Consider the following 14,997-nt stretch of genomic DNA (forward strand, 5'->3'; position numbering starts at 1 on the left):
CAGGCACTGCTTGGTGCCAGGACATGGCAGGTTTGCTAATGAGGAATGTGTTAAAGTTGTTTTTGAAGCAAAGATTTCAAGATTCTTTTAAATAAAGTTTGCGGGTAGCAGGGACACATTATTTGACAGATGGATTTTCTTTCACTTCAGGATCTCATTTTTGAAATCTGAATTTCACACAGTGTGTGAAAAATATGCACATGCGTATACTTTCTCAAGATCTAGTTATATTTGAGAATTTTACAAATGGCCAAGGGTTAAATGTCTTTAGTTAAATTATCTTTAACACCACGTATGTCTCAAAGAAGAGAATTCAAATCGCCATTCCAGTGTAACCTAAGAAGACACAGAAGTATCAGAGGAAATAGTGTCAGAACTCCTGACTCACACTTCTATGTGCACACCTCATTTTTATGTAAGTTTCTTAACGATTGAAAGTCACACTCATCATCTCTCCCTTCCACAGATGCTTAACTTATTTTAGAGCTAGAAGGGTCCTGGGGATCACCTGGTTGAAAGCATTCTTTTTCTTTTCTACTTGAAGATTTCTGATCCTAGAAAGTGACCAGGGAGTGCATCACTGGTGCATCATTTCGCCTCCAGCCAGAAAGTGCATTTGCAATTGTAGGGCCAGCCAGCAAGTAAGTTACCATCAGTTTCGAAAGTGTGCACTACCTGGTCAAAAGCTGGTCACCATCACATCTGTGATTTAACAATTCATCAATAGTTTTGCATATGAAATGCTTGCTAGTATTGATCACCATGCATTACCTAATTTTGTTTCAACTTATAACATACATTACTGTACATTCTCAATAAAAGGCATAGCTACTCATGAAACACGCTTAAATGGTGAAATAAATACTCATTAACCACAAATAAGTCCTTACTTTTTATACTTAAGTTTAAAATATCTACATAGGAAAATCAAGTCCATATTTTATATGCAACTTAAAGATGTTCAATTTTTTTTCATTATAAAGGTTTTAATAACATTCTAAAGCCAGACTTCATTTAAGAAAGTTTTTAAACTGAAGAAAAAGTCCACACTTTAAAATTCAGGCACTTGCTTGCTGACACAGTGTGTGTGTGTGTTGCTGATCTTGGTTCTAAAACATCTCCAGGCACAGCCTTCTGCCCAATTTTAGCTGCTCTGTGACAGGCTCTCAGTGTGTACCCTAAGGGCAAAAACGCACAAATGCTTCACAGAGTAGGAATTAGGTGGCACATGCTTGTCTCTTTGATGCACTTCCAAGAGTGATGTTAGTCTGAAGGCTTTTCCTAACACGGGGGACATTACCTTCTTGATGAGGGACCGCCCCGCTTCCTGGGTGTGCAGGCTGCTGGCCTGCGCCTTGCCGCCCTCCTGCCTCCTGCTGAGTCTGTTTCTCCAATCTTCCTCCCAGCTTTTCTTCAACAATGCCAGTCTAGGAGGAAAACATGCCAGCCACAAAGAGTTCAGCACCAAACTCTTCCTTGTAATGGAACCATAATCTAAATATGTGAGAAGCCTTTGGCCAAGACATGACTACAGTCACCTCATTTTAACACTCTGAATTTCATTTATTCTGAAGACAGTATGTCTGGAAAAACAATAAGGTCCCTTTTCTAAGATGGCCCCGAAGATTTTACAGTTGATTGAAACACAGATTCGAAATGTGACTTGCTAAATAAAAGATGCACCACCATCCCAGCCAAGGAATGTTTTTCCTTGCCCTTGGGCTGAGAGCAAGAGAACCGTCCTCAGAGAAAAAATGTCTTCTAGCGACGCCTTCTGGTCACTTGGTGAAATAACATGAAAGGACAAAAGCTGTATCATAGCTCCTACTTGCAGAAAAGAATGCAGCCGTGGGCTTAAAAACATGAAGCCATGAGGCACTAACAGTCTCTTAATATCATCCCTTTCAATTACAGGTAAAATTTGATGTTTATGACTGTTTCTCCTCAGGTATTCTAAGCCTTGTTCTTTTCCTACAAATGAATTTGGTCTTTCTAATCTGTCTTCTTTAAACAGAAACTTCTACCAACTCATTTTTTTAAAAAATCACTTCAACTTTCCTCACAGGAAAGACATATACAAAAAAAGAATCTAATTAACTGAGGTTGTTACCTAACCCACTTTATGTTATTTTTCACAAACATGAGGCTGTTTCAGCTAACTGTATTGCCATGAATGAAGAAATCTTAAGCATTTGCATTGGACAAACAAACATGGGAAAGATAACAGGTAAAACAAAAAAGGTGATGATCATTAAACTCATTTGAGCTGCTGTTCAAACAATTTAAAGAGTAGGGAAAAAACCAAATAACTAGATCCCTTTCCCTCTGTGCTGAATCTGATGGGCTAGGTCTTCTCAACATCACTAATGCATAATCCATAAATGATGCATTTTTCATTTTTATAAATTTGTTTTAGAGGCAGGGTCTTACTTTGTCACCAAGGCTGGAGTGCAGCGGCATAATCATGGCTCACTGCAGCCTCAAATTCCTGGGCTCAAGTGACTCTCCCACCTCGACCTCCCGGGTAGCTAGGATGACAGGTGTGCATCGCTATGCTTGGTTAATTTTTAAATCTCTTATTTGGTAGAGACAAGGTCTTGCTCTGTTGCCTAGGCTGGCTTCAAACTCCTGGCCTCAAATGATCCCCCTGCCTCAGCCTCCCAAAGTGCTGGGATTACAGGCATGAGACACCGAGCCTAGACAACAGTGTATTTTTAAGCAGCCCATCAGCTTTGGTCCCAATTTGTCCACTAACTCCCTTTGAGTACCTCAGTTCTCCCTCCCGTATCTATCACATCAGGAACTGGACCAGATGATCTCTAACAGCCCATCTTGCAAGCTTCCCGATTCCCATTAAATATTTGTTTTAGAGATGGGATGACGTATATCCTATGATAAATGTTTTGTTAAGTTAATAAGAAAACAAATTTTGTTGTATTTAAGAATCCAATGACATCTACAGATGTGTACACAATTACACCTTGTACTTATCTATTCACTCAGTCAAATAATGGGAAGTAAGCCATGAAGAAAGGAATCCCCCAAAGGAGGCAGGAGCTTCGAACTCTGGACCTGTCCCCTTCCTCAATCTCTTCCTTCTCCACATTTCCTTTCTGTTTTCCTCTTTCTGCTAAGTGACAGCAGATAAGATCTCAAGTGCTCATTCTCTAGAACTGGGATAAGGCTGCCTTATCAATCTCGTGCAGATCCCTTTGGGTCAAGGTCTCATTTAGTCCTAACTCCTGTAATTCTCGAATGTTTAACAACACCCTGCATGCGACAAGAGCTAGTTCGTGGGCTTGGACACGAAGTCTAAATTCCTTCAAGAGTTTTAATCTGCAACATTTCATATTATATAATGACTATGATTCATCTTTTCTCCAATTATTTTGAATGAGTCAGTTTTATTCTAATAAAATAATCTCACAAAATGAAATCATTAAAAGAAATTCATATTTGCATGCTGTATTTGAGCTTTCAAAGCATCAATAAATGAGACTTTCAAAAAGTAAGCATGCCAGCACTTTAATACCCAAATGAGAAGTCCTTCCAGTTCATCGTCTTATGGAGCCAGGCACTCATCTCACTGATATTCTTCCTGCAAACTGGCCTCAGAACCAGCTTCTCTCACTTCACCTTCGACCCAGGCCAGCAGCTACTCCTCTTGACCATCCACCTTGTTAATCAGATTGGATCCAAATGATGAATTTTTAAAAAATCAAATTCATCTTCCTGAGTTGAGTTCATTAAAAGTCATGAGCTCCAGTCTTTGAAGACCTTCTCAAAAAGAAGCTCTCAAAAGTCTGGCAAGGACACCAGCACCTATGTCATCAGACGGCTTCCCTGGTGGTTGCTTTGTGGCATCTAAAACTGACTCAGAAAAACACAAGCTGTGGCATCTGAGATCACCGCCTCATCCATCTTATACTCTGCTGATCTGCACGGCGACCCCTAAGACACTGGGAATTGTTATTCCCATTCTGACGGACAAGAAACATGGGTATATCCGGGTCAAGAATTCCATTGACTGAGGTCACACTGGATGTTAGTGGGCAGAGAGACGTGACTGCAGCCCTTGCCTGCCTGTGCGTAGCTTGTTTCACTGCGGTAGAACATTAGCTGACCAGACACATTTTTGCCACACCGTTTTAGGAATGGCATAGGATTCTGGCTTTCTTATAAGGTTTTTCCCACCATGGGATGGCCTCCAAAGAATTCCTCCATTCCAAAACCCTGAAATTTTGCTTCTACATGTGCTGGCAGGGTTACCATTAGGGACTTCCGAAGGCTACAGAGTAACCAGAATAATCTGGAAGAAACTGTGCTTCCATGGAGCCCACCTGGCACTTGGAGCCAGCCCTCGCCTCCAGCCTATGGAGCACATGATGAATAACTCGAAAATAACACGCACTAAAACTTGAGTGTGTTCTTCCTGTCCCTTTAGATTTCCTCGTTGGTGTCCACCACGCTGAGAAGGGAGGGAGATCTTCCCAAATGTGTTCCTTCCTCCTGTGAGCTCACAGCCCTCCGGCTCACCGCAGACCGCCAGGCTCTGAGAGGGTCGAGGAGCCGACGTCTGGGTCGACGCAGGACATAAATTCCTGCTGGTGCAATTCAAACAACTGTCAGCGCTTCTAACAACTGCCAAGCCGAAGTGCTGTTTGCAGGACTGTGATGCCGGGAGCCTGGGCAGCAGCTTGGCCTGGGCTGTGTGAACCCAGGGAGAGGCACGACACTGGCCAGCTCACCCAACGCCTGGCCCAGGGCCACCATGACAGGTGCCTGCCAGGACACCCGGGGAAACAGCACCTCCTCTTCCACAGCCCACACTATTCCAGCAGGGAATGCTGGCCTGAGAGCCCTGCTTGGTAAGAACAAGGACTTCAGGCTCAGAGCAGTCAGGGCTGGGTCAAACAGGAGACACGACAACCATGTGCCCCTAATATTAAATAAGGTGTGTTTTCTCTCTTTCTTGTTTAGAATTTTCCCTTCATTTTAGAGAATTGCAGGCACCCCACAGACTCAGATAGGGCTGAACAGCACACATAAGTACTTATATTAGATCTTAGTCTTGGCTGGTTCACAAATTGGAGACGTGAACAAACTAAAGTGTCTTTTAAGTGGGAGACAAATCAAACATCAGAAAAGGAGGGCCAGGTGTGGTGGCTCACACCTGTAATCCCAGCACCTTGGGAGGCTGAGGTGGGAGGATCACTTGAGGCCAGGAGGTGGAGACCAGCCTGGGCCACAGAGCAAAACTCTGTCTTTACAAAAAAATAAAAATAAGAAATCAGCTGAGCATGGTGGTGTGTGCATGTAGTTCCAGCTACTTGGGAGGCTGAAGCAGGAGGGTCATTTGAGTCCCAGGAGGCTGAGGCTGCAGCGAGCTATGATCACACCACTGCACTCCAGTCTGGGTAACAGAACAAGACTCTGCCTAGAAAAAGAAGAGAGAAAAGAAAAGAAAAGAAAGAAAGAGAGCAAAGGGGAACTGCCACTCTATTCTTATTCCCACATAAATCTGGGCCCTCTAGTGGCTGAAATCTCCCAGCTAGAGGGTAAGAACCTGGAGTTTGTGGAGACAGCGAGACAGCCTCTGGCTGGGTGGGATATGGAAGGGTGGATGGTTGGGGCGGGGGCCGGCAGGCAGGAAACACAGGAGCCTCCAGCCGGCCCCTCTAGGGCAGAACTCCACAGAGGCGTGAGTGGATTCTGCAACAGTTCAGGGAGTTCCACCAAGTCCTCACACGCCACCAACTTCCCAAAGTGAAACAATGGCTCTTTTATTCTTTTCCAATATTCTTCTTCGCCAAATATGAAAGCTCAGATGCCACTGTTTCTGACATTGTGGAAACAAGATTTCTAAAGGCCCAATGTACTCTTTAAGCAATTTCATCCCTAAATAACGTTAAGAATTATTTAATTCACAATATTTCTCAAAGAAGTTCCCAAACAGGGATAATTTAAACACAAATAATTTAGACAGTTATAAAACAACGATTTTACTAATCCAGTGGGAAAAGTCAGTTGCATCCTATGTTTTATGCTGGTAATGGTTCAAATTTGACATTCACAATGTCAGAAAAGATGAAAACAGAAAAATAACTTTTTGGTATATTTTCTCGAGCAGCAAACATTTTCTAAAAAAGGAGGGTGTGGAGGGTTTCCTATAATTTCTTAATTTCTCCACTTTTTGTCTACAAGTGGGGATAACATTGCTTTCTTCTGAAGGCTGTCTTCAACATCAAATGAGGTATCATGTGCAAAATGCGGAAGGCAGTCCGTGACGCTGGGTAGCACTGAGCATGGAGCATTCAATATAGTCAGGCCCCGGACGGCGGAGAGACTGACGCAACAAGGCTGAAGAAGATAGACCTGCCCTCTTTAGTGGGGATAGCCATTTATAAAAAACGATGAAGGAAATCTGTAAATTCCAGGCTCTTTTTCTTAGACTCTGAAATGTGAATGTGGATGTGTAATTTGAAATAAGCCATGTTAAGAGCACGTGAACTGAGAAAATTCATGAAGAAAGAGGGTGTGTCTTTCTAACGCTGCTGTCTAGCTGGAATTTCTTTCCTTTTACCGTATTCTCCTGGTTAGAGCACACGAGGTTGGCTGCTCTAACACTAATCTGAGCACACCGCAGTCTTGCCATGGACCAGGAGAGAGTTGGAGATGTGGCCCCTGGGTCAGTTCTACTCACTATGTGGCCTTGGAAGCTACCGGAGCCAAATCCCTCCTTTAGTAAAATGAGGCAGTCAGAGGTGGTTAGAACAAAGTTTGGAAGTCCTATGATTTTATGTATTTCTTTCTCAAGGAAGAAAAGTAAAGCCCAAATAAATGTAGGAATAACATTCTTATTTTAAATAGTTTAAGCGTCATTATTTCATTTTCACAAAAGGGAGAGATTAAAGTCTCATTTAGGAAAAAGCTATCACAGACAAATTGTAAAAATCTGTGGTTTAGGCTGGGTGTGGTGGCTCACGCCTGTCATTACAGCACTTTGGGAGGCTGGGGTGGGTGGATCACCTGAGGTCAGGAGTTCCAGACCAGCCTAGCCAACGTGGTGAAACCCCGTCTCTACTAAAAATACAAAAATTAGCTGGATGTGGTGGTACATGCCTGTAATCCCAGCTACTTGGGAGGCTGAGGCAGGAGAATCACTTGAACCCAAGAGACAGAGGTTGCAGTGAGCCAAGGCTGTGTGCCATTGCACTCCAGCCTGGGCAACAAGAGCGAAACTCTATCTCAAAAAATATATAAATAAATATAAATAAAATATGTAGTTTAGTTATTTCCAGCAAAGTACAAATAAAAGTACTGTCAAGGTAAGGGGGAAAAGATCACTGGCAATGTATTTCGCATTAGTGTAATTTATTACAAACATAGCTGCTAAATAAGCTGTCCCTTGTCCTTTCTTAAACGTGTTTTAACAAACTGAACAGCTGAGTATCAATCAAGCATTCCTTTCTATCATGATTCTGAACAGACTGGGCTCAGGGATCTCTTGGAGACCATAAGTTATGGCTTCTGCTAGCCAGCAGGTGTGCGTGCTCACGCATTCAATTCTGAATACACTTCCGGGCCATTCACAGAAACTTTACAGCCATCCTTGAATGCCTTAGATGTCCACAAAGCCCAAGATAACAAGCTACGTCTTTCCAGTATCTCGGTTTTAAAAATGAGAATTTTATAGTAGGATTAAAACTTTCAGAAAAATACAGATCAACTAAAATTTACCAAAAGACAGGCAAGTAAATCAGGAATTATTGCTTAGTGGATAGACACAGGACTTCTTCATCAAAAGTCCTAAGTTTCAATGGACAGAATGTTCCCAAAGATGGGAAGGCTCCTTTAAAAGCCTTTGAAAGAAGGGGGAATAATATTAGTATTTCCCACTGGGGAATACCCCAGGGATATTTTCTCATGCGTGAAACATCAGAACTTGTGTATAAGTGATATTTATTGTTAGTTTCCTTAAATGATTTCTCTTCTTCCTCACCTAACCAGTTATCAATATTTGGGTTTCTGGGATGAAACTCTCTTTGAGCCCCGTTTTCATGGAGGAGAACTTCAAGCCTCAATAGGCCCAACTGCTTCCCCGATTGAAGACCTCCTTTTCCTCACTGCACTGACCCCTCTGCCCCTTCCCTATGCCCCTCAGCCTGCCAGGTCTAACTTATCATGAATCTCAAGTAAGTAAAGGAGAGAGTAAATCAGGTTTAACAATCTTCTTCATTTGTCAGTTGAAAAATATGGCATCTATTACTTTATAAATAATGTTCAAGAAGGTTGGCTTAAGACTAGAAAGAAGGGTCAGGTGTGGTGGTGCATGTCTGTAATCTCTATACTTTGGAAGGCGGAGATGAGAGGATTATTTGAGACCAGAAATTCGAGACCAGCCTTGGCAACATAGTGAGACCCTCATCTCTAGAAAGAGTTTTTTGTTTGTTTGTTTGTTTGTTTTATTGGCCAGGCATGATGGTGCACACCTATTGTCCCAGCTACTGTGGAGGCAGAGGCAAGAGGATCACTTGAGCCTAGGAGTTAGAGGCCGCAGTGAGCTATGATTACACCACTACACACCAGCCTGGGCAACAGAGGGACAGAGGGAGACTGTCTAAAAAAAAAAAAAGAAAAGTAAAAGAAAAAAAAAAGACTTTTCGTTGTGGTTTGGTATAGTCTTAGGCAGTTTGAAATGTATCTAGAAAAATATGCATGGTCAGTGCCTAAAAAAGCATGCAGACTTCTGTATGGTGGCAGGTGTAAGGAAGGGTCAAGGCTGGCAGAACTGTGGGAACAGGTGTGGGAATTGGTTCTCCTAATATGGAGTTGACACGACTTTTCTTCACCCAGTATTCCTATCATTATTCCATCATGTTTTTTTCCTACTGAAGACTTTTTCCTTTTTGTACAAATTTATGTGGTACACGAGAAATTTTGTTACACATATACAATGCACAGAGACCCATTCAGGGTATTCAGGTTGTCCATCACCTGAGTACAGTACATTTTTATTTAGTCACCCTATTCTGCCATCAAACCCTGAATTTATTCCCACTATTGTACCTTTGGTGCTTAATTCAACTGTGGTTAAATGTTCACAAGGAAAACGCATCCCTAAGGTAATTTACTTCCGATTCTCTCTGTCTCATTTAAATATATTCCTCTGCACCCTACGTCATTCTTTTGAAAGAAATTAGGCTACTGTGTTATTTGATGCTGAAATGCAGTCTTTCAAGCTATTACATACAATTTCTAAATGCAGTTCAGAAAAGTCATCCATTTTACAATCTGTAAAGGAAACAAAACTTGGATTCCAAGCCCAAAGATGTATGCCCTGTATGTAAATTTATCTTCACTCCCTCTACACATATTTTACACAAAGTCACAAGTGGTTTGTGCATTCAGTATGAACTCTGTGTATCTAACAGGGGAAGAGCCAAGATCTCAGCTCCTGTCACTAGATAGTCCAAGAATTTAATATTGTAAAAGACATTGGGACAGTGGAAGCAAATAAATAAAGCAGAAGTCTGTTTCTGTTTGTTTTCTCATCTGAGTCTGGAACGGGCCCTGTCGTCGTTACCAAACCAGGCTCACGAGCAAAGGCAGTTCACTCTCAAACACCTCAGCTTCCTAGAATTACTCCAGGACAACAGCACAGCCCCATTAGAAGCTGAATGTGTGATTTCATCTCTTTGCCCATCACCCAGATCGTTTTCTAAAAGCAAGCTGTGAGCCCCTCCCCGAGAGAGTTGCTTTTCGCTCACCGAATCTCATTACCTTTCTTTAATAGACATGGTTTTGCTGGGTGAGTCAAGAAGGCCCTCCCCTGTTGGCGTTTTGATCTCTCCAGCGGCAAACATCGCGCATGGATTCTTGCAGAGCTTCTCCTGTGGCTGTTCTGAAGAATCCTGGGGCTTCCAGGACACGGGGGCTGTGGTTTGAGCAACAGTTTTCCCAGCAGCTGTCCCCGTCTGCTCGGAAGTGGGCTCCCCGAACTCTGCCGCTGGGAAGGAAAAGAGCAACATCAGCACTGAACTCCTCAGGCGAACATTCTTCCAGCGATTCGCCCTCAACAGTGCAGCTCTCGGGTTCAATCCGTGGGCACACGGCGGGTGACCCAATCCACTGGGATTTATGCAAATCTGCAGCACGCTACACTCTGTGAGAAAACCAAACTTCCCGGAGGGTTACCCACACAGCAAAATGCTTCGTGGCAATTGGTTTCTCTCCTGTGTGCGAGACACAGCAAGTCAGCTTTAACTATTTACTCCAGAACGATCCTACTTCTCCAAAACAATATTTTAACATTCAGATGTGCTGTACTCACAAATCAAAACCCTTATTATAACTTACACTGTATCGTTTTATACAAATCCGTAGATTATGCCTGTAGTTTAGAATATGATTTTCAATCTAATTTTTAAAAGTATCAGTGTCCTTATACAATCTATAGACACATCAAAGTAGATTTATTGAGCCTAAAAACGAGATAATTTTTTTTTATATTTACTGTTTTGCTCCCATGGGTGTCTACTTCTTATTTTATACCAGCCATTCAAATATTTACTTAAAAAAAAAAACAATTTGCAAAGAGTTCCTAATGAGTGCAAGGATATACTTAGCTACAAATGCGCCAAGAAACTGAGGAGCAACTGGGGGAGGAACTGCAGGCAGCTGATCTAACAGCAGGTCCACAGAACGGGACACTGACATAGAGGCCTTTTGGGATGTCAATAACCTAATGGGATGAATTTCATTTTTTTTTTCCAGGAAGGTTATCTGTGTGTCTAATGCAAGCACAAAAACAATCAAAAAAAAAAAAAAAAAAAAACTAGCCCAGTACGGTGGCTCATACCTGTGGTCCCAGCACTTTGGGAGGCTGAGGCAGGAGGATTGCTTCAGCCCAGGAGTTTGAGACCAACCTGGACAACATGGTAAAACCCCATCTCTAAAAAAATGCATAAATTAGGTGGGCATAGTGGTGTAGACTGTAGTCCCACCTCCTCAGGAGGCAGAGGCGGGAGGATCACTTAAACAGAGGCGGTTGAGGCTGCGGTGAACCATGATCGTGCCATTTCACTCCAGCCTGGGCAACAGACCAAGACCCTGTCTCTAAAAAAATAAAGAAAATAAATTCAAGGAAAGGAAATGGGGGCAGTAAAAAGTCTCCACTCTGTTCTCCAACAGCACCTACAGGAGGGGCCACTAATGAGAGCTTCCTATCGTTGTCAGAATTGTACACTCATGCCATGTCCATGAGGTGGCCACAACCAGCCAAAGACTAGGAAGAGAACAACAGGTGGGCCAGAGCCAGGAGGGCCTTAGCATACCCAGAGGTGCATGAAGTAGGCTGGGGCCATGAGAGTCTCCCCAACTAAGGCTCACAATTTTTTTTTTTTGAAATGCAGTCTCACTATGTTACCCGGGCTGGTCTTGAACTCCTGGCCTCAAGCAATCCTCCTGCCTTGCCCTCCCAAGTAGCTGGGATTACTGCACCAGGGGTCATGATTTCTATTCAAGCACGTCAGTACGGCTTACTCTAAAAAGCAACCTCTTGGCAGCGATGCTCAGCTTGGCTCGTTCATCCACCTTTTCTTCATCTGCAAAAAGCCACAAATTAAAAACTGGACATCATTAGAAAAGGTAAATTTGATCTCCAAAAAGTCTTTCAGGGCCGACCTGGAAATCTTTGAATACAACAATAGGTGCACTAAAATAATAATCGGTGGTAATTTCCCCCTGCAGGGAGCCCATTCTTTCTGCTCAGTGAAAAGGTACTAATTTCCCTTGCAATTCAACCCAGCCAAACCAAAGCAAACTCTGTCCAGGGATTTTTACTCTAACACTTGTCTGATCAAGATTTCACAATATATTTTATGGAGGGAATTTGTTTTATTTTTAAATAGTAGCAGCAGCACAGCAAGAAGAACCTACTCCTTTGGTTTGAATTAGTCGTTTTTATACTGGTCACTGTATGATTCTCTAACTGCTCTCAAAAAGAAGGGAAAGCTTGTCTGAAAATTTCAACTAGGTTTTATTATATTCACAGAACGAAAACCTGCAGCAAAGGGAGTCATTGATATGCTCCATCATCTTATTCTCTCAAAAAGCCAAAAAGCTTATTATTAAATCCAGTCTAGATGAGATAATAAAGAAGAAGGAAAAACAGGGAAACAGGTACTTGCCATCGACAGCTGGCATTTCTGAATGTGAAGTGCACCTAGGAAAGACATTAGCAAATAATAATAATAAATTAGCACGTGGGAGCAGAAGATCTATATAAAACATCATATTGAAAGTAAAAATAAAAATGCAATTAAATTCTTTTGAGAAATAACCTCCTGGTAGCAATTCTAGTTGTGAAAACACACATACAGGTGTGAAGTGACACTGTGGAGCGAGTGTGCACACAATCCCAGCCAAGTACACAGCCCGTGGAGAGAGACCAGGCACAAGAACAACTTATTAAACACCACTGATGACAATTTTCTAGACAAATCTTTCCATTTCTATGCAATAGTATATGACACTTTAGTATAAAACACAAATACAACAAGTAGATGAACATTTATAAAATGAATATAAAATTCCTCAGTTATTTTCACTATAAAATCTGGTGAATATGCAATCTGGAGTCTAATTTAACAAGAGGGTAATAAACATTAAAACCATTAAATAAAGAAAAATAATGTTTCTTACTTCTTATCATCTGAATGCAATGTAAAATTGTCTATGTATCATAACATCACTGTAAAGGCTAACATTCTTTAAAAAGACTTTTAAATAAGCCAAATAAATAATGCTTATAGATTAGATGGAAGAATTATGGAATTGCCAACATCCTATATAAATAGCATCAAGACCGCTAGTGTGGTAAAACTCCTGTGTCATTGCCACGTTCCTGGACCAGGAAACTGCACATACGCATGCCTACCTATCCGATTCCTTTCGTTCTGCTGAAGTTATAGGTTGGGTTCCAAATCTCTCAGAATTTTTTCTACTTTCACCAGGAGAAAAATAGCATCTTGGTTTCCGGGACCCTCTCTCCCATTCCACACTGGTGGGCAAGCCAGGTCCTTCGGCCGACCTCTCCACCCCTGATTTGCTTTGAGAACCAAAGGGCAGAGAGTATAAGGAAGGCAAATGAAGACAGAGAAAGAGAAGACGGCAAAGGATTATGCATTTCCGTGAGTCAAGGCACAGACACCACCAAACCCCTCTTCATGCTTCTACCAAGCATGTAAGGAAGGAGACATTCCAGAGACCCAATCCGCTAGTTCCCTATTAGTAGGCAGAAGCAGGGTGGTAGTTTTTAAGCCATTTTCTGCATAGTCGCCCTGCACACACTTGTGAGCTAAGCTAATATGATTCAATGCAGAACACAACACAGGTCGAGGAGTGAATCATTGTGCCAGGGACGTGCAAGTGACACAGCTGGAGGGCGTGTGAAGCATCACCTACAGTTGACGCTCCTCCTCCTCCTTTTCTTCCTCTTCCTCTTCGCTGCTGCTGCTTTTGACTCGCAGATATGGAGAACTGGGCTATCCCTTCTGTCACCTTCTAGAACCTTCAAGGTGGGAGGTTTGGGGACATTCTGGGTGGCTGATGCTACCCAGCTACACTCAGATACATTTTCTGGGGTTTCTGGCGTCACCAGCTTGGCGGTGTGACCGGTATCTGTGGTTTGGACATAGGCACGGATTGGCTGCCGTGTAGAGCCTGCTGCCTTGCTGGGGACCCTATCAAAGGCCGAGTGCTCGGACTGAAGTGACACGTAATGGACTGGCGCTGGCTGGTGTCTCCTCTGAGTTACGGACTCTGAGGCGAGTTCAGGGCTGTTTCGAGCACTTTCCTCTTTCACCAATTTTTCTCTAACTTTAACTCTTTAAGAAAGAAAAAGGATTAAAGTTGCAAAGTGCAGTAAGGGCCTCACAGGAGGAAAGCATGCGTAGATCACAGATTACCAGTGAATGGAAACTGACCCCAGAGAGAATAACTTGTGAAAAAGCATTTTGGTGTCTAATGTCAACTACTTGTCAGATGATTCTGAGTTGAGTTTCCAATTTGCATATGTATGCCCAGGAGGGGCAAAACTAACTCTACCCCTGTAAAAGCTGGCAGGGGTCAGATGCTATCCTGGGGGAGAATGGGTCTCTTCTGACTAAATAAATACCCAGAAGCCACAGAAAAATGCATTAATATCCACCACCAGCATGCATGAGGGCACAGTGAGGCTGGTCCCTTGAATCAGGAAGCTTTCCTCATGCACAGGCCCAGAACACGGACTGTGGGGGAAGGTTCCTGGCATACAGACACCTATTGACCAAACACTGTAATTTCATTGTCGCCTGAAAATGTAAGAGCGCTTGTAATTATTTATGCTTTTTATTGAGCTCAGGATACAATAATCGCCCTTTTTTTTTTTTTTTTTGAGACGGGGTTTTGCTCTTGTTGCCCAGGCTGGAGTGCAGTGGCCCAATATTGGCTCACCACAACCTCCGCCTCCCGGGTTCAAGCGATTCTCCTTCCTCAACCTCTCAAGTAGCTGGGATTACAGGCATGTGCCACCACTCCCAGCTAATTTTGTATTTTTTTTAGTAGAAACAGGGTTTCTTCATGTTGCTCAGGCTGGTTTCAAACTCCCGACCTCAGGTGATCCGCCTGCCTCGGCCCCACAAAGTGCTGGGATTACAGGCATGAGCCACCATGCCCGGCCATAATTGCCTCTCTTTTAAAGCACTCAACTAGACATTCACAAGTCTTTTCATGCAATGCAGAGTATATTCATCCATTCAGAAAGCACGTGGCCAGTTTGGGCATCATTATGAATAATTCTAGCACCAAAAGAATGTTAGAGAAAAGATAGTTGCTGACAGAACTAATGAAGTGAACATTTCCCACCACCATCCCCCACTCCTGGGAACTGCTGTTATTCCCCTAGTTAAAAACAAATCCAAAAAGAGAGGCCAGGCCCTATGGCTCATACACGTA

General features: G+C 42.7%; 1 protein-coding gene across 1 annotated transcript in view; it reads right to left on the minus strand.

Moving 5' to 3' along the window:
- Nucleotides 1–14,997, minus strand: part of LOC100591115 (supervillin-like) — a 94,023-nt gene that overhangs the window by 42,471 nt on the left and 36,555 nt on the right. The window contains 6 exon segments of the mRNA XM_030797773.1: nucleotides 1,301–1,427; nucleotides 9,784–10,165; nucleotides 11,538–11,606; nucleotides 13,008–13,111; nucleotides 13,468–13,508; nucleotides 13,511–13,889. Coding sequence (XP_030653633.1) covers nucleotides 1,301–1,427; nucleotides 9,784–10,165; nucleotides 11,538–11,606; nucleotides 13,008–13,111; nucleotides 13,468–13,508; nucleotides 13,511–13,889 — 1,102 coding nt within the window.

This window comes from Nomascus leucogenys, chromosome 18 (genome assembly GCF_006542625.1).
Source record: "Nomascus leucogenys isolate Asia chromosome 18, Asia_NLE_v1, whole genome shotgun sequence".
Lineage (NCBI taxonomy): Eukaryota > Metazoa > Chordata > Mammalia > Primates > Hylobatidae > Nomascus > Nomascus leucogenys.